This window comes from Culex quinquefasciatus, chromosome 2 (genome assembly GCF_015732765.1).
Source record: "Culex quinquefasciatus strain JHB chromosome 2, VPISU_Cqui_1.0_pri_paternal, whole genome shotgun sequence".
NCBI lineage: Eukaryota > Metazoa > Arthropoda > Insecta > Diptera > Culicidae > Culex > Culex quinquefasciatus.
The window spans coordinates 149,290,077-149,310,343 of record NC_051862.1 but is presented as its reverse complement, the minus strand read 5'-3'; the positions used below and the strand labels follow the sequence as shown (position 1 = coordinate 149,310,343).

At 39.8% G+C, this 20,267-nt stretch overlaps 1 protein-coding gene across 2 annotated transcripts in view; it reads left to right on the top strand.

Annotated features, from left to right (window-relative positions):
- LOC6032916 overlaps nt 1-15,981 on the top strand; it is a 28,336-nt gene extending 12,355 nt beyond the window's left edge. Inside the window, exons 6-8 of one of the 2 annotated variants that reach the window (XM_038251125.1) lie at nt 5,113-5,255; nt 5,317-8,984; nt 14,601-15,981. In XM_038251125.1, coding sequence (XP_038107053.1) covers nt 5,113-5,255; nt 5,317-8,984; nt 14,601-14,906 — 4,117 coding nt within the window. In that variant the 3' untranslated portion in view covers nt 14,907-15,981. Of the gene's footprint in view, nt 1-5,112; nt 5,256-5,316; nt 8,985-14,597 lie in introns of both variants that reach the window. The other variant, XM_038251124.1, reaches the window with a different exon arrangement.
- The last annotated feature ends 4,286 nt before the right edge of the window (nt 15,982-20,267 follow it).

Below are 20,267 nucleotides of genomic sequence, written 5' to 3'. Positions count from 1 at the left end.
TGCGATCGATAGCAATAATTTAGTGCGAAGTCCAAGTTAGTGAGAATTGCGCAATATTAGGAGTGATACCTTTTTTTTCAAACATGAGCAGTGTTCAAGCGGTTTAACCCTCTACAACCCAACCCCGACTTTAGACGGGCTTCGATTTAAAAAATCGCCAAAAATCAAATTTTCAACCAATTTTTGATCTTTAATAAGGAATGGAAAGAAGAACTCTTAAGAGCGAGTCCACGAACAGGGCATAGCCCTTTGTATGGGACGTCGTTTGGACCTCACCAATCTGCCTGAAATTTTCAGGGGTTGTTTGTACATACAAAACTAGCATCTGGCCAAAATAGGAGCACTCTAGCTCAACGGGAAGTGGGGCAAATCGGGACACAACGTTTGAAAGTTCAAAAACGTCAAAAATCTTAAAGAGGCTGTAACTTTGGCAAAACTCAATTTAATTTCAAAATTTAAAATGCATCTGAAAGAGCTTACAAAATGCAACAAAATACAGGGAGAGACATCCCAATTGGTTAAATCTAAAGGGAGTTATTGGCATTTTAGTGAAAAAAATGCATAATTTTCGAACTCAAATAAAAAAGTGTTCCATCCAGATATCAACTCGGTTCGACCTGCCGCTTGTAGGGGACATCTGGGACTACCATCTCGTCGCCATCGTGCTGACTTGTCGTACGTGCATTTTGGGCCAAATTGAGTTAAGAACGCCATTTTGTGCAGCTCGCAATGCCTCACCTTTTGACCTTCACAGATCCCCAAAATTCGATTTCAATCCTGAGATATTCAACAAAAACCGAAAAAACTCCGTGCATTTTTGTCACTTTACATATGAAAGTACAGTAGTTGTTCGATAACTGGGCGTTGTTTAACTGGGCTGCTTTTTAACTGGGCGCTCGATAACTGGGCCGCAGCCCAGTTAAAAAGCAGACAAACGTCAAAAAACCAAAACAAACCGAAATGACCGAGGGGTTAGTGGATGCAAAAATTATGTTCAATAAATAATAAAGCTTTTTTCAAACTTTTGTTTAATTTCAAGTTACAATTAAAGAAATATGAAAAGTAAGCATTGTAAATACATTTGAGTAACTTTTATTTTTATATTTCATCAGGAAAATATTATGCATCGGTGGTCCCCTCGTTATTTTTCGTTCAGCCCAGTTAGCGAGCAGCATTCGGTGACTGGGCTACGTTCTCAGCCCAGTTAGCGAACAAATACTGTAGTTTCAATCTTGTCGTGCTATCTTGTCACTCCATGAAAATTGATGTAAGTGCGACAAAAGGCCAAAGGGATTTCAGGCCAGGAAAGTCAGGATGCGTTTGTCGCACGTACAAGCTAGACTACCGTAATCATTTGTAATTATAACTCGGGACTCCAGCAACCAACTTCAATCAAACTTTGGGACAATGCACAGAATGGTGAGCCAAGCAAAACGTGTTTGTTATTGTTTACATTGCGTGCTCTCGTTTTTGAATATTCAAGGTCAAACATTAAAACGCGTTTTTCTCGGAACGTCAAAATGGCGGATGCGACAAGATAGCACGACGACGTCGATCTGAGTTTGAGAACGCTTTGGGTAAGGCAGTTTAACATATTAAATAGACACTTTTACTTTTAGTGAATTTCTTAGTTGTAAATTTTTGCTCGGGGGACCCCTAAGATCCAATTTTCTGGTGAAAATTTTATCATATTCGTGTTCCTGAGACAATTTCACAAAAGAAACATGCATAAAAATGTTTATTTTCACCTATTTAACCCTTTAAAAAATGAAAGATAAAAAAGATTCTGGTGTCATCTAGTATCCTTGGAAACGAACTTGATTGTCAATAAATGTGAATCGAAGATTTTTTTTAACTTTCATTTTTTAAAGGGTTAAAATGGATGAAAATAAACATTTTTATGCATGTTTCTATTGTGAAATTGTATCAGGAACACGAATATGATAAAATTTTCACCAGAAAATTAAATCTAAGGAGTCCCCCGAGCAAAAATTTACAACTAAAAAATTCACTAAAAGTAAAAGTGTCTAATATGTTAAACTGCCTTACCCAAAGCGTTCTCAGTCTCAGATGGTAGTCCCAGATGTCCCCTACAAGCTGCAGGTCGAACCGAGTTGATATCTGGATGGAACACTTTTTTATTTGAGTTCAAAAATTATGCCATTTTTTACTAAAATGCCAATAACTCCCTTTAGATTTAACCAATCGGGATGCTTCTCCCTGCATTTTGTTGCATTTTGTAAGTTCTTTCAGATTCATTTTGAATTTTGAAATTAAATTGAGTTTTTCCAAAGTTACAGCCTTTTTAAGATTTTTGACGTTTTTGAACCTTCAAAATTTGTGTCCCGATTTGCCCCACTTCCCGTTGACCTAGAGTGCTCATATTTTGGCCAGATGCCAGTTTTATATGTACAAACAACCCCCGAAATTTTCCGGCAGATTGGTTAGGTCGATGCGAGATGGGTATGCTTTGCTCGTGGACTCGCTCTTAAACTTTTAGAAAACTTATTAGTTTGAAGTTTTACTTGTTTTATGTGACTTTGCCAATGTTTTAAAAAATGTCATTTTTTTAGAGGTCAACTTTAGCAGTGTTTTTTCCAAAAAATTCTTATATTTTAAGTAAAACGAAGTATGCAGTAATTTTGCTAGTGCTCCAGACTATGCCTCTACGCATTTGTTAACAATTTAAATGATAATGGTGCCATTTTATAGCAGAAATTGTGAAAAACGTGCAAAAAATTGAATAAGTTACTGTAGAAACATGAAAAAATAGGTAGGCAAAATGTAATGACAGTAGGTGGTAGAATAGGCATATTAAAAATGAAACAACAAAATAATAAAACAAGAGAAATAAAGTTTTTCGTAGAAAAAAAGTTGCTCAAATGACCTCCTCAACACGGGAAAAATAAAAAAATATCGAAAAAAATGTGGGCAGTGGAGGGTTAACTTAGCTGCTTTATAACTGGGCGCTCGATAAATTGGCCGTAGCCTAGGCCGTAGCCCAGTTAAAAAGCTGACAAACGTCAAAAAACCAAAACAAACCGAAATGTCCGGGGGGTTTTCAGTTTTCTAACATTTATCTATTTTCAAGTCTCAATTAATGAAATATGAAAAGTAAACACTGTAAATTAATATGAGTAACTTTTATTTTTATGTTTCATTAGGAAAATATTATACATCGGTGGTCCCCTCGTAATTTTCCGTTCCGGCCAGTTAGTGAATTGACGTTCTTTTTGAAATACTCACGAAAATGCATAAAAGGTTTTTTGTGCGAAAGTAAATTGAGTGAACTAATTTTTTGTTTATAACTTTAACTTTATTTATAATGTACAAGAGGTATCATGCTAAATGTTGTAAATTTACATTAGTTTCATTGAAAATAACATGAGTTTATATGTATATTTTCATGTTTTTTGAATTCAAAAAATTTCACAAAATATCGTGCTTTTTCGAAAGAACCAAAATTTAAAAAAATGACAATATGGGTATCAAACGAAGCGAAATTTTGTATGCTTTTTCGCTTTACTAATGCTGTGTTTTTTTGAAAAATTTTTTTTTTACAATAGTCCGTATTTTTTTCGAATGTACTCAAATTTTCATAACTTGCATTGTGGGTATCAAACGAAGTGAAATTTTGTAAGCATTTTTATTTTATTAGATTGTTCTGAAAGTACCAGCCGTCCCCTAACATGACAGTTTTCGTGAGTTGCGCGTATCCACCGACAGATGGCAAGTGGACCTCGTCGGAGTCCGCCCATTAAAACCGCAACTCAAAATTTGCATGGGAAACTTTTTTTTTCTTGACGGCTTTCACGGCAAGCTCTCTCCAACTTTTCGAGACTAATATTTTAACGTGGCGTATCTTAAAACAAGTTTTTCAAGAAAATGATTCCAGAATGCTTATTTTGTCGTTTTAAACCGAAACAAGACAAAAACTAATTAATTTAAACTATTCGCCATTTTCAAATGTTTGGCTAGATGATAGCAAAGGCCGCCATCTTAGGCCCACTGGGCCCACAAAAAGGGGTACGCTCAGTTTGTATGGGAGCTGCCAACATGCTCCCGGGCTGGAAAGTACTAAATTTTCACAAAATACCGTATTTTTTCAAAATACAAAAAAAATTGCAACGCGGGTATCAAACGAAGCGAAACTGAGTTTGCTTTTTACCTTATTAAAAAAAAAACGTAGTTGAGCAATTCCAGCCCAAAACAGGAATTTTTTAGGTACTTTTTTCTCTCTCCGATTTCATTGAAACTTTGTAGACATGTTATCCTAGGTATATATAAGCCATTTTTGTGTATATGGCGCCAGTAACACTCGATAATGACATTTTAGAAGGGCGTACGTGTTTTCAATATTTTTGTATCTCGTAATTTAAATATTGCTGTATCTCGAAGCCGTTGCATCGTATCAAAAAGTGGTCAAAGATAAACTTGTAGGGAATTTGAAGGGCTTTCCAAAAAAAATACACTGAAAGAAAAAAAACACTCCACTTTTATGAGATTTTTTGATTTTTAAGTTTAAAAGTTAAATTTGAAGGTGAGCCCACGATTTTTTTTTCGCTCAAAATTTTTGTGAAAATAGCCTAAGATGTTACAAAAAGACTCTCGAAAAATGCAGGATGGAGCAACTCACCTAAAAAAATACAAAAATCATTTACTGAAACTGTTTTTTTGAAAAGTGCTCTAAACGTCAAAATTTTCAAAAGCCGAATACGGGAATCGATTCTCCAGACAATTTTACATAAAAGTCTCCATATTGACCATTGTCCTAAGTCCAATCCTTGTGAAGTTACAGCGGTTTTAAAAATAAAAATGTTGAAAAAATAGGGTTTTTGATGGTTTTTGGCAATTTCTATATGACGGACTTGATTTTTTAGTTTCGAAAATATTTTTACCGAAAAGCTCGTTCAATTTCCAATAAGTTTGTCTTTGACCACATTTCAATTGGATGTATGGGCTTACAGATATAAGCTAATTTATTATCCAGGTTACTTTACTACACTGAAAAAAATGTTATGTTTGAATTATGAGCACCTGCTTCACCTACCTCTAAGATTCTGAATTCAACCGTTCCATAACAATTGATTATATCTTTCTCTTTCTTTCTAGAATCGCCGAGATAAAGTTCAACTCCCCTGCACACAACTCGGGCAAGGTGGAAGAGGGCGACGAAATCGTCCAGATCAACTACCAAACCGTGGTCGGTTGGGAGTACAAAAAGGTGCTGGTGCAACTCCAGGAATCTCCACCGGGTAATACTTTCTCATTCCTTAGTCGTACTGTCGTACTGATAAATCTTCCTCCTCCCTCCAGACGTCCTCCTCACGCTCAAAAAGCGCCCCAAGCACACGAAAATCTACGGCCAAATCTACATCAAACCTTACCGCCTGCCGAGCAAGAAGCGCTCGCTGCCGTACCGCTGGGGCGAAAGTCTGCCCAGTCCACTAGCTCTGCAAGATTTCAGCCTGCCGCTGGCGCGCGTCCCCGAGAAGCCCGTCTCGTCCGACTCGGAGTCGGAAAACAGCGACATCCTGACGCCGACGGACGTGAAAAAATCCGACAAGGACATCCGGCTGTACCTGCCGAAGCCGCGGGCCGTCCTCCAGCGACGGCACACCCTTTCCAGCTTCAAGGACCTGGTGAGCGTTTCGTTTTGGCACGAGCGCCAGAGCAAGCTGCTGTCGGCGGATCCGCAGAGCCTGCGCGACAAGTCGGTTTCGTTCGGGTTCGGGCTGGAGATGTCGCTACCGCGGCCGACGACCTGCCTGGGGATGGTGAATGGGGCGGGTGGGGTGGTTGGCGGGCAGGGGAAATTTAACAGTTTTGGGGGGTTGAAGGGGAGTTTGCCGGATATGGTTCCGTCGGAGAAGGGCGGGACGGGGGAGAAGGTTGAGGGTGGTGAGGATGGTGAAGAGTACAAACCGGGTATTTCTAAGGTGGTGCGGTTCGAGTCGAACATGAAGTTTGAGGAGTGCCATGTGGACACGAAGTACACGTGCAACGTGGACAACACCGTGCTGGAGACGTTCGAGCCGATTCCGTACGTGGATGAGGATCCGCCGGTGGGGCAGTCGGTGAACGATCGCGTCAAGCAGTTTGAATCGATTGCGTGTAAAAATGGCACAGAAGGTTCGTCGAAACCGGTGCCGGTTCCTCCAAGAGAAAATGCAGCGAGTAGCGGGACTAGTTCGAGCGGTCGTCCGGTTACGAAACCCATTCCAATGCAGAGGCAAATTTCGCGCGAGACGGATATCGCCGAGGCCATCAACACGGTGCTGATCAACCGGGAAATGGTCAAGCGTGGCCGGTTGGACAAAAGTTACAGCACTCCGGCGTACGACGACGACATTCCACCCGCGATCGAACCCCGCAAGGAGCACCTGATGAAGGCTCCTCCGGTTCCACCACCACGCCCGAAGAAGACTCTCGAATCCAACATCAACCTAGTTCCGGAGAAGCCACCACCGCCGTCCCCCGCCGATCTTGGCTTTGTCAGTCCCCAGCAAGCATCCACGTCGGGCTCGGAACACGGAGACGACAACAAATCCAAACTCGCCAACCTGGTAGACTTGAAGGTGACTCGTCAAGACCCCCCAAACCCCCTCCCTCCTGCGGAGCAGCAGCAACCATTCGTGCTTCAACCTCCCCCGCGCCCAGCAGAACGCATGATGTCTCCACCGCGGCGGATTCCCCCAGCCCCAGCCGCCACCAAACACTTTCTCGAAGGATCGCTCGAAAACACTCCGTCGGAACTGTTCACCCCGAACAAGACGAAGAGTCTCACGCTGAAGAAAAAGAACTCGCTGCTTTCGAAGCGGCGCAACGTTTCGCTCAAGACGCTGTGCGTCAGCGATATTCAGGGCCACCTGTACCGGAGGACGAAGGACCGGAGCGGGTTGGCGTACTGGGCCAAGTATTACTTTGTGCTGATCGAAACGACGTTGTACGGGTTCAAGTCGAAGGATTCGCACAAAGCAAACAGCATGATCTTCCTGTCGGGTTTCACGATTTCACTGGCCAAAGAGGTCCACTCGAAGCCGTACGCGTTCAAGGTGTACCATCCGAACAAGACGTTCTACTTTGCGGCGGAAACGCAGGAAGCGCTCGGCCAATGGATGGATTTCATCAAGCAGGCAACGATGAAGGGCAACAACAACGCCCCTGGGAGTTGCTCGGTTGACCACAGTGTGAAGGAGTTGTTTTCGGAGACTGACAGTTCCGAGGACGAGTTCAGCTTGATGGACAGCCAAACCAAGCTGAATCTGCTCTGTACGCCATCGCCGCAGCTGTCTTCCTCGTTGGGACGAAGTTCCGAGCGGGCGTTTCACTCCGGTGATGGCACGCCAACGTCGTCCAAGCAGTCCGACAAATACCACCTGAACTTTGGCTCGCTCAAGAAATTTACCAAAAGCAATCCTTTTAGCTCGGACGGACCATCCGCGAGCAACAGCGCAAGTGGTGAGAGCAAATTTTTCGGATTTTTTAGCTCTCACAAACACGTAGAAAAATCCAACTCGAGCGAAATGCCCGTCCCGACGTCGCAGTTTCGCAGCTACCGAAAAGTCCCGGGCGGTTCCAACGGCGGGCTCCAGATTGGCACGGCCAACGTGACACACGCCCCACTGGACAGTGCCTCGGAAAGCATGACCGCGAGCAATCTTTCCCTCGCATCGACCGGTCCCCCGGTAATGATCCATCATCAACCCCCTCCCCCACTCACTCCTCAAGAGGACAAAACAACCCCGATCATCGTAGAGCCACTCCCGTCGGAACCGTCCACCCCCGTGCTCAGCGATGAACTCCTAAACTGTGCCAAGAAAAACAAACGGATTTCACCCCACAACTTCATCCACGCTTCCAACCCGAACCTGGTCGAGTTCGACTTCCAGACGGTCAAAGGAATGCTCCAAACCACCTGGGACAGCAACCCATCCTCCCACGGCAACCTCCACTCGATGATCACCCTGAAGGACCTCATGCTGCAGAAGCAAGCGGAAGAAGCGCAAGACATGTACAACAAGCGGGTCTGCCTCGGAGTCGAACGCCTGGACGATCGCGGAAGCTTGAAGAAGAACCTGGCCAAAACCACAGAAACCAAGCCGGAGAATCACGCCGTCAACGTACCCGAGTCCGTCAACAAAATACAAAAGCGTCGACTCCCAGTTACCCCCGACTACGCCCAAAGCTTCAAGCTGGACGACCAGGACATTGTGTACACGCGCAGCAAGGAAGGTCAAAAGCTACGCGACTTTGGCTACGAACTGATCTCCGGCGACGACGCGTTCGGCGCCGTACTCGGAAGTGGCTCCAGCGCAAGCAGCACCACCGAACCAAAACCCCGCACCGAAGGTGGCTCAATCAAAAAGAAGACCCGCACCTGGATCAGCGCTGACCGCCGCAACGAGGAGTCCTCCTCTTCGGACCGATCCCTCCGGGACAGCTTCAAAAAGTCCAAAAACAAAGCCGTCATAGCCAAGCTGGACAACATCAAAGCCAGCAGCGAAAAGCTCTTTCAGTTCAAGCACAGCAGCAACAACGACAAGGAATCGCTCAAAACAAAACAACTAGACAAAACAACGCCCGCGTTGAACGCGGCCATCAGCAAAAGTCACCCCCAAACGCCCCAACTCTTCACCAACGAGGCCACCTTCTTCACAACAACCACCACGAGCAGCATGATCGCAAGCAGCAGCTCAACAACAACGGGGTTCGTTCCGGGCGGCATCAAAAAGTCCAACACGTGCTCGTCGGACTTTAAGGAGAACGCGGCGAAGGTGCCGAACGCGAGGAAAAATTCCGCGCCCGAGCGGAGTGCGTCGTACTTTACGAAGCTGTCGTTTAGCGGGGGGTCTTCCAGCGGGAAGACGGCCAAGGAGAAGAAGCTGCTGGGGTCACCGGGGCTGCACCGGGCGTTCTTCGGCAAGAATCAGCAGCCGGCCGTGATTGATCACGAGGTGTTTTCGCCGATTACGTATACTAAGGTAGGTTTACTTGTTTATCAGTTTTTCGCCTCGTAAATTTCATAGACTTACTTTTAGGCCGTCACCACGGCTGGGGTGCAAACTAAATTTGACATCAAACATGAACAAAAATTTGCAAATTCAAAAAAATCTTGTTTTATAAATTTTGTTATTCATAAACAAAAAATTTCAAAAATTAAAACACTCAAAATTCGTAAATTCTAAAATTCTGAACCTCTAATATTATATAATACTAAATACTAAATACTATTATATAGTACACAGAAAAAAATAATGTAAATTTGGAAGCTTTAATTTTGGAAGATTGAATATTACCTCTTTTATGATGTAATTTTACCTCAATTTAGACTGAAAAAGTGACATTACACCAGAAAAGTGGTAAAACTAAACATTTCCAGAGGTAAAATTACAGCTTTTTTCTGACATAAAAGATGTAGCCCTTCCCAGATGTAATATTACCATTATTTTTTTTCTGTGTAGCTCTAGAATTTACAAATTTAAAATTTAAAAATCCAAAATAATAAAAAACAAACAAACAATTACAGTCGACTCTCTGGTTGTCAATATTCAAGGGACCGTCGAGGAAGAAAATCATCAGTTTACAGAACGATGCAAAATGAAGACTCGATTGAAAATATGTTTTTCTTGGTACCCAGCAATGGGAGAGAATCATGGCAACGTCCAGCAAACAAAAACAAACTAATGTCAAACGCCCTTCAAAGCTTCGTTTCGCAAAGAAAAATGTCTATGCAAGCCATGAGATAGTGACAATAATGACAACCGGAAGAGATTTTTAAAGCAAACAGAATCCAAGGGACCGTCAAGGAAGAGATCCTTCAAGCAAGAGAAAATATCGAAGCATAAAGCCAATCGAAGTATGCAGTTTGGCTTCATCCATAAAGTACGTCACGCTAAAATCAGCCAAAATTTACCCCCCCTCCCCCCCTTTGTCATGCTTTTCCTATACTTATAACACGCAATGTCACACTTGCTCAGACCCCCTCTCCCCTAGAGCGTGACATACTTTATGGATGACGCCTTTGAAGGGACTGAAGAATTCATCGATAGATGGAGCAATATTGATATCGAGAAGATCGACAGCCAGAGAGTCGACTGTAGAAACATTAAAAACAGGTTTAAAACTTCTTTGTTTTCATTTCTTAATCCAGCGTTTTTTTTAATTCTGTAACAAAATGTATAAAGGTTTTATACATAATATTTTTGAACCTTAAAATTTATTGATTTCATTGTTTTTTTTTTAAGTTTTTTATGGATAAATTTTGTTTTGAACTTTTAAAAAATAATGTAGGTGTTTTTTCCAAATCTTATGAATAAAAAAATTAGATTAATTTTTTTTATTTCGTTTTTTACATTGTTCACATTTAAATTTTTCGATACTCTTAATTTAAAATGAAACCTTTTTTTATTTCGTATAGAGCTCTTCTAGAGTGTTTTTTAAAGGTCCTATAAACAAAAAAGCGAAACTTACTTGCGTACACCGTGGAGATTTTCTCTTGTCCCCTTAAAAAAGTGGTTCATCAACACTTCCCGTCTTCCGAATCCCTTTCCTTGTTCCTGGTGCGTGGTGGAGATGGGATCGGATCAGGTGGATCATAGGGGCTGAATTATTTTTTCATGCTTTTTTCATCAAATTTACCAAATTGCCGAGCTTCCGTGGCCGTGAGGTTACGGGTTTCGCCTTGTAAGCGGAAGGTGATGGGTTCGATTCCTGTTTGGCTCGACAAAGTCAGATCCCTTAAAAGAGTAAATATGCTCACTGAAAATACTGACCGGTAAGGGATGAGTTCGACTGGCGGCGTGCTGGGTTTCCAATCCAGAGGTCGTGAGTTCGATTCTCGTACCGGGATGATAAAAATTAAAAAAAAAAAAACTCTTTTAAAAAATGGATTTAAATTAGATTATGTGTGTATTATTCATAGAACAAACTATTGGAGTCATATTACTGCAAAATTACAATAGTTTTCCTAAAATATTACCCGTTATTCGATTTTTCCAAAAAAAAAAAAAAACAAAAAATCACCAAAAAGTAAGTCAGTATTTTGGTCAGAGAAGTGATATTAAAACACTTTTACATTACGTTTGATCATTCCTTTTAACTTTTGCAACATTAACTCAAGTTATACAAAATATCGATCGTCTTTTTAGAAAAAATCGTTTAATTTTCAGTCAAAATTAATCACTACAATTCACCACGCATTATGATCGTTAACGAAATTGCCACACTTTGCAATACCCCACTTGCCTGAAAATGTTGGATTTTTCATTAGAAACGTATTTTTTCCCTAAAAACTGCTCAAACTGTATGGGAGTTGGGGGCTGTCATTCAGAACACCGCTGGAACAACAGCGAACCTAGCGGAAAAAATGTCGTCGAAATTTTCAATTATAACATCACATGGCGAAATCTAGTCTACAATCCGCTAAAATCACTCCTAGCGTCTCCTAGTGAAGTGAAAGGTCCTTAAACAACATTTTCTTTTTTTGCATTTTGGGTATTTTTGAATACTCCTGACTCAAGGCGGTTTCAGAAACACCCAAAAAGCAAAAAATGGAAATGTTGTTTGTAGGACCTTTAAAAAAACTCGAGAAATGACCTATTTTGGACCCAAGCGGCAGAATCACGGTGATTTCATCAATATATAAACTTTTTCTTTCGATCGTTCGTGACTTAAATTGGAATATGAAAGAAGTTGGATTTCATAATTTGTGTATTTTTAGAAATGTATCAGTTGTATTTTGTGTAGTTATGTTATTAACACTTTTAACCCTCTACAGCCCAACCCCGCTTTTAGACGAGCTTCGATTTAAAAAATCGCCAAAAATCCATTTTTTAACCAATTTTTGATCTTTAAAATGCATTGGAAAGAAGAACTCTTGAAATTTTAGAAAACATATGAGTTGGAAGTTTTACTGTGTTTTTTACTAACATTTCCTATATTTTGAATAAAAAGGAGTATGCAGTAATTTTTCTTGTGTCCTAAACTATGCCTCTACGCATTTATTTACAATTTAAATGATAATGGTGCCATTTTATAGCAGAAAGTGTGAAAAACAAGCAAAAAATTTAAAAAGTGACTGTAAAAACATGAAAAAATTAGATAAGCAAAATGTAATTGTAGCAGGCCTTGACCTGCACAGCTGATGCAAGTCAGTTCAATCCCGACTAGCAAACCAGTCGGATGCAAATAAACAGTTTTTCCGCTGCAACTAAACTGTCTTTCTGTTGCATAGCAACGTATCTAACAATTGGCGACGAGGATGGGATAAACAGTTTTCTCAGTAACAAACTGTCTTTCACTGTAGCTTAGCAACAGTTACAACATTTGGCGACGAGGAGAAGAAAATTTTCCTGGAACATTCTCGAAGTCAACTCAAGCCCCCCAGGAAAATGTCCGACGTGGATCTTCGGCAAGTTATCCTCAGGCTGGACGCGCTCCTTGCAAAGCAGAACCTGATGTTGGAGAAATTTCAAGTTTCGTCAAGTTCCGAACCTGCCAACAACGAGCCACAGGAGGAAGCACACATCTCTGTGTCTAGTGCACCGGAGAACCACGCTACGGAAGAGTGCCACCGTGTGGCCAACCTCAAGCAGGTCGTGCAGACGGACCTGAAGCAGAAGAAGAAGCACATCCGCATCGCGCTCAACGGGACGACCGTACCGATGCAGCTGGATACTGCTTCCGACACCACGCTGTGTGCCATGAATCCGGATCAACACCACGAATCGCTTGGACGCTGCAAGACAGTTCTGCGTGCCAAGAATCTGGAAGCATCCTCGGAACCGCTTGGACACACCGCTCGCACACACGATCCGCAAGACAACGAGGCCGTCATCGATCCAGATCAACCCGTCGATCTGGCCGTCTCAAGTCCAACCTACGACGATTCCCGCACGGAGCCCTCCGACAGTGTTCCCGGACCCGATCATCGTCCGTCGCCGGCATCGAGCGACGCCATCAAGCTTGCCGACACCAGTTCCTGCGCCAACGCCGGCCATCTGGATCCTCATCCTTGGTTGGTGGCCCTGGGAACATTCCGGAAGCTCTCAACGAAGATTAAGCAACGCATCACTTCAACGGCTGCAAGAGGTCTCAAAAATCTCGCCGAAGGAGGAAAAGCGGTAACAGATCATTCCACAAACATGAAGAATCATCTCGAGCCGTCATACGTCGATCGCGGACCACACCTGGCTTGGCCGCCGCGAGACGATCGGAAACGGCTACAACCGGAAACTGGTCCACCGGTGAAGCAGTTCAGTAGCAGGAAGATTAGCCGTCCGTCAAATCTCCTAAAAAGGGAGATGCAGTAGGCCATGCTAACTACCAGCACTCCCAGCACAGTTCGTTCCCGGCCACCCAACACGCCGGACGGAATAAACAGTTTTCTCAGTAACAAACTGTCTTTCACTGTAGCTTAGCAACAGTTACAACAGTAATGATAGTAGGTGGTAGAATAGGTCAAATACTACCAAAAACAAACATAAACTAAACAATATGAATACAAATTAAAATTCTAAAAAAGAAACAAGAAAAACATAAAACAAGAGAAGAAACAAGTCGAAACATCAAAATTCAACGGATCCAACCCTTCAGTGAGTGTGGTAGGCTACCGTGCAATGTTGTAACAACTTATTGGGATGATCTGAGTCATCCAAGAACTGCTTGGAGTCAAGACCAGTGGGTCAACCGCCGTAACATGCAAGAGGTCGACGGATTTTGACCCCGGAGCATATCCGCATAGCTCAAGGCATAGCTTCAGTGAGTATGTTAGACTACTTTGCTAATGTATTGGGCTGTCTTGCTCCACTTAAACAAGGTTTCAACAAAAACAACAAAATGGTAAAACATTCTTTATAATAGGTGCAAATCATTGGGGCACTACTGATCTAGGAATAAATGCATTTTGATAAAATGAGCCTTAGAACGAACTCTATGCCTGATTTTGTACTTTCCAAATATTATAAGAAAACAAAGGTCTTGACCCACTTTCCCCTACAGCAATTCCCGACGGATACAGCATGGTTCGAAAAAAAAACAGTTTGGGCAGTTTAACATATAAAATAGACACTTTTTCTTTAAGTGGTATTTTTGGGTGCAAATTTTTGCTCGGGATCCCATTCTGCAGTAAACCGGGTAACAAATGTTACGTTCGTTTGAACAGCCAGTGCGGCACTGAGTGCCACACTCGTCGGTGCCAGTTTTGGTTCAAACGAACATTCTTTTTCAGTGTGCATGGAACTCGCATGAAACTGAAAAAATATCGAGTGCGGCACTAGAGTTTCAGTTCCAAGATGGCGGCGAAACTCGTGCGGAACTAGCGCGAGTTTCTTCAAAAAAAAACTTTGACAGCTCTGAGTGCGGCACTCAGTGCGGAACTAGACATCAAACGAACGTACCAAAAGTGTAATCCATATGAACTTGGTGCGAATTTGCTACCGCCATAGGTTACGCGGTGGGCTTGCCTTCAGATGAAATGTTTGATTTGCTTCGATGTTTGCCTCCAGCTGTGGAGACGACCTTTACGATTGGATTTACATCTCGAATTATTTGAACATATCTGTAAACGTTTTTTTTTTTTTTCCTTCCCTCAACAGCAGAGCAACCTTCCGGCGGACGAACGGTCCAACTCGACGACGATGACCAGCACGATCACCGTCGGTGGGCTGCAGTCGACCATGATGACGACGACCACCAGCAGCAGCACAACCACAACCAACGGCGGCGGTGGTGGCCCCGGAAGCGCCACATCCATCCTCACCAGCAGCAACCTGTCCAACCGGGGGACCTCGCCGGACTATCCCAACATGGAGTACCCGCCGGTGTTCGAGGCGGAAACGTACTCGCTCACCGATCCGGGCATGACGCTGCTAAAGCGACGCCAAAATCACTCCAGCCAGAAATGACGAACGACGGGAAGGGGCAAACGGCGACTGGCCACCCTCCGAGAGCACGAGTGCTGCGGGTAAGTTCAGAGAAAGACATTTGTTTGTGCCACATTACTACCTATTACAAATCTACTACTACTTATCACATGAAACACCTCACGGAAAGTGGTGTGTGATAATCATTACTACATGCTACAAAACAAAAAAGTAAGAAAATGAAAGATATTATCTTGTAATCTGTTATACAAAATTCCGATTGATCAGAAGGTGCTGTACAATGTGTATGTGTGAACGTATTTTTAGAGACTTGTTACTGCGTAGATGTATGATAGAAACCGCGAGAAAAAAATTATCCCTTATTTATGAAACTATTTTCGTAGCGCCGTGTAGAAAGAGATGAAAATATTTTTTTTAAAATTCAAAGTCGAAGATTTTTATTATTTGCATGTTTAAAAACCGCAAAAAATAAAACATCAATTGTGATCCTAATAGTTATTAAATTTAAAATTTATTGAATATTGGTAGAAAAATAAAAAAAAACACAAAAGGGAAATCCCCTCCTAGTTCCCGCATCAAACTTATGAGAGAAACAACAAACATCATTATAAACCAAGTTTTTTAATTGATTAGAGTTTTATTAGACGCCTCCAACAAATAGCTGCGAGAGTAAACACCCCGCTCCATAATATTTGTATAAGCATTTAGCATCTACTTATATAAACAACAAAAAAAAACCAGACACGATATTTCACGAACCCTTTGATATGATGATGAGTGAGAGGCGGAGGAGCGGCTCGGAAAGCCCGAAACATTCCGTGTGAGGGAGTGTGGGAGTGATATGGAAAATGATGAAACACCAGAAAGAAGAAACCTATATTATATATAAAACTATTTAAAAAACAACACAACATAAAACGTGTTTGCCAAAACCGTGTTATTCTAATACAGCGCGTGCAAAACCGCGAGCTCACACAACCTTCTTATGGCTAGATTTAACAGTGTGTAGGATTGTGTCCCCCTAAAGACAGATAGTGCCTTATTAGTGATTGAGTTAAAACTGTAGGAAATAAAGTGGTTGAACGTTATAAGTTAAGCGATGGTGCGTGCTGATTTCTTACGATGACACTCCTTTTTTGCTTAAGTTTTCTATTTACCTATTAATTCATATAGTGAATGTCTTTATCCAGAATTGCATCATTCCTCTTTAACATGTTTAACAAATTAAGCTTCCATACTCATTTCTTTCGATAGGGTTTTCAGATCTTCAATCCGTTTGGCTCATCGGTAAGGTATTTTGATAACTTATCCAACGATAGTTCGAATGATAGATCCGGACAATGTTTTCATCAAAATATCTAAGATCCGGCCTCTAAAAAGTGTATAAACAACACTAAAGTGCATACAACTTTTGATATTATTATTAGAACTTTAATGTTTTAAGCTCATTTGAAAGGTCTTTTAATTATCTAACTGACGGCGGGTCGCATGATGGACCCGGACATCATTAAACTCGAAATATTTGAGATCCGGCCTCTGAAAAGTGTATAAATACCATTTAAGTGCTAATAACTTTTGATAGGATTATCAGATCTTCTATTCTTAGGCTCATTGGAAAGGTCTTTCAAATAACTTTCTAAAACTGTATAACATGACGGGTTCCCTTACAAAACCACCCTTTCTACAATCTTCCGGACTTTTGTTAAAATCGTTTTTTAGCATTACTTTTGAAGTAGTTTTCTAAACATCATAATATTAACTAGGGTCTTGTGGGACCCCGAGACGGATCGAATGAGACCGACACGGTCCAAATCGGTTCAGCCATTTCGGAGATAATCGTGTGCATATTTTTCGGTGCACGGACACACGCATAGACATTTGTTCAGAGTTTGATTCTGAGTCGATATGTATACGTTAAGGTGGGTCTACGAGGTCGAATAAAGAAGTTCATTTTCCGAGTGATTTTATAGCCTTTCCTCATTGAGGTGAGGAAGGCAAAACAGGGCTGTGGAGTCGGGTAGCTTTTGAAACGTCGGCTTCTTGGAATTCACTGACTCGGACTGCGACATCAACTCTGAAGCGAATATTGAAAAATTATTCGTCTGCGTGCCTTCCGATCGGCGATTATACATGAAGGACTCCATTCAATTATACGATTTGTGCAATATCATAAACCCTAAAACATATACGTTGGCTTTTCTTCCGATCAATCGAAAACTGTATAAAAAGAACAAAAAACTCTAAAAATCATCAAATATGAAAAGTTCAACTTTTTAGCACTATCATCGAAAGGTATTTAACATATGGATGTTTTTCGAAATTGTTTTTGTGGGTAAACTAATTAGGATGAATTACGAAAATAAATCCTTTCACAAACAAAAGTCTCGGCACAACATGTTGTTCACCAAAAATTGCCTTTTTTCAATTGATCTTTTCACACACACACAAATTGGGCAAAGTGATCATTTTTGGATATGTTTAAGATGACAAGAAACTAATTCAACTACTACTAATTAAGATCGGTTTTGAAATACATTAATCAGGGTGACATTGAGTCTGGGAGTGAGATTGGGTCATACAAAAATGCTGAAATTTGTATGACCCAATCTTAAAAACGTCAAATTAAAAAAAAAACTTATTGAAGGTTTAACGTTTAAAACTACACAAATTTCAAAAATAACAAATTTAAAACGGCAAATGATTTTTTTTTTGAAAATTCAAAGAAATAGTACTCAAAATTTCAAAAACTGCTAAAATTTTAAAAACATTTAAAGGGACATACATGTAGAAAAACACAAAATTTCATCAGAAAATTTATTAAATCCACTTAAAAGATGATTTTCAATCACTCCTGAAAGTTTCATGAAGATATTTCATGATAAAACTGAGTAAGGAACGATTTACGCTCAAAATTTTGTCATGCGCAAAGCGAACTGTCAAACTTGGTGAGCGTTTTTCTCTGAACACCGAGTTGATTTACGGGTGCCATGATATCTCGAGATGGAATGGACCAAATTGGCAGAAATTTGAGATGAAGACTTGCAAGACATATTCCGTGTGCATGACGAAGCCCGATTTTGAAATTTTGCTTTAACCCTTTCAGGCCTGAATTTTCAAAAAAATATTTTTATAGTTAATGATAGGAAAATAATTCTTCAGACCATACAAAAATTATAGGCTTCTTGAGAAATTTTTGATTTTTGGGTCATATATGACCCATCAGGCCTGAAAGGATTAAAAAAAAGGTACAAAAAAAAACTGGCGATTTTTTATATGAAAAACACAAAAGTAGTTTTATCTTTTATAAAATAAGTTTTTTGAAAATCGGCCTTCGTCATGCACACAGGACCGGTTTAACGAGTCTTCACCAAAATTTCGAGCCGATTTGGTCAAGGCAGTGTTAAGATATCGTGGCACCCGTTTTTTAAATCTGCTAACTTCAAATGGCTATAGTTCGACAATAATACAACCAAATGTCTTCAAATTTGTTTTGATGATAAATAAAAATGTATTTTTAATGCCCTACAAAAAGATTTTAAATAAAATTATTGTGTGCTCACACCAATCTCTCACTTTTTTGTCGATTTACATGTATGTATAACCCCTTAATAAAATACTACCATTTTTGAAAATTTTAAAAATATAAAATTTTCTCCAAATTTAACGTTTTAACAAAATTTATGGATCTTAAAATTCGAAAAAGTAAAAAAAAATGTTTTTTTTTTGAAACTCTAAAAAATTATAAAATTTGAAAAACAATAAAAAAATCAAATTAAAAAAAAATGACAAGTAAAAATTACTTATTTTTTTATCAAATTCAAAAAAACTAAGGTTCTAGAAACTACTTAAAGTTTCAACGCTTTTTAAAAAAATAAGGATCTAAAATTACAAAAACATCTAACATTTTTAAAACAGCCAAAGATGTATAACTTTTGAAAATTCAAAAACATATCGAAATTTCTCCTAAATTTATCGTTTTTTTTAAAAGAGATCTTAAATATTCAAACACCTTTAAAATTTCATAAAAAAAAATAACAACGGCATTTTTTCAAATTTATTATATATAGGAGCTTTTCCAATATTTAGCGTTTGCAAAATAATGTAAAGATATAAAAAATCACAATTCTAGATTAAATTTTCAATAGGTCCTATCTGCATAGGAAACCCATGACGCATAGGTTGTTTTAAAAATTAACTCTAGAATAAAAAAAAATAAGAAATTAAAAAAAAAAACATTTTAAAAACACATTTTAAAAAATAAAGAATTATATAAAACCCCTCAAAAATTTACCGTTTAAAAAAAATAAAAGGATCTAAAAATTACAAAAATTTAATTGATTTAATTTTTTTTAAAGCATTTCATTTCATTTGAGCAATTCCAGCTCAAATCAGGATTTTTCTGGTACTTTTGTACCCTACCCTCTCCGATTTCAATGAAACTTTGTAGACATGTTATCCTAGGCCTATTATAAGCCATTTTTGTGTATATGGAGCCAATAGTACTCGAGAATAACATTTGAGAAGGGCGTAAGGTATTTAAATGTTTTAGTATTTTGCAATTTAAAAATTACTGTATCTCGAAGCCGTTGCATCGTATCAAAAAGTGGTCAAAGACAAACTTGTAGGAAATTGGACGGGTTTTCTGATAAAAATACACTGAAACAAAAATACACGCCACTTTTATGTCATTTTTCAATTTTTAAGTTTAAAAGTTAAATTTGAAGGTGATGTCACGATTTTTTTTCGCTCAAAATTTTTGAGGAAATACCCTAAGATGTTACCAAAAGACTGATGAAAAATGCAGGATGGTATGTCTCTCCTATAAAAAATACAAAAATTATTTACTAAAACTGTTTTTTTTTTGAAAAGTTGTCTAAACGTCAAAATTTTTAAAAACCGGTAGTGGGAATCGATTCCCCAGATAATTTTACATAAAAGTCTCCATATTGACCATTGTCCTATGTCCAATCCTTGGGAAGATACAGCGGTTTTAAAAATAAAAATGTTGAAAAAAACGGGATTTTTGGTGGTTTTTGGCATTTTCTATATGACAGACTTGGTTTTTCAGTCTCGTAAATATTTTTACCGGAAAGCTCGTCCAATTTCCCATGAGTTTGCCTTTGACAGCTTTTTGATTTATATCGTTTTTATATTTACGTAATCAAATTTACTATCCTGGTTTCTACCACACTGAAAAAAATATTCTATTTTCAGTTATTAGCAATGCAATTAAGCATATATCTGTAAGCCCTTACATCCAATTGAAATGCTGTCAAAGGCAAACTTATGGGAAATTGGTGAGCTTTCCGTTAAAAATATTTACGAGACTGAAAACCCAAGTCTGTCATATAGAAAATGCCAAAAATCACCAAAAATCCCGTT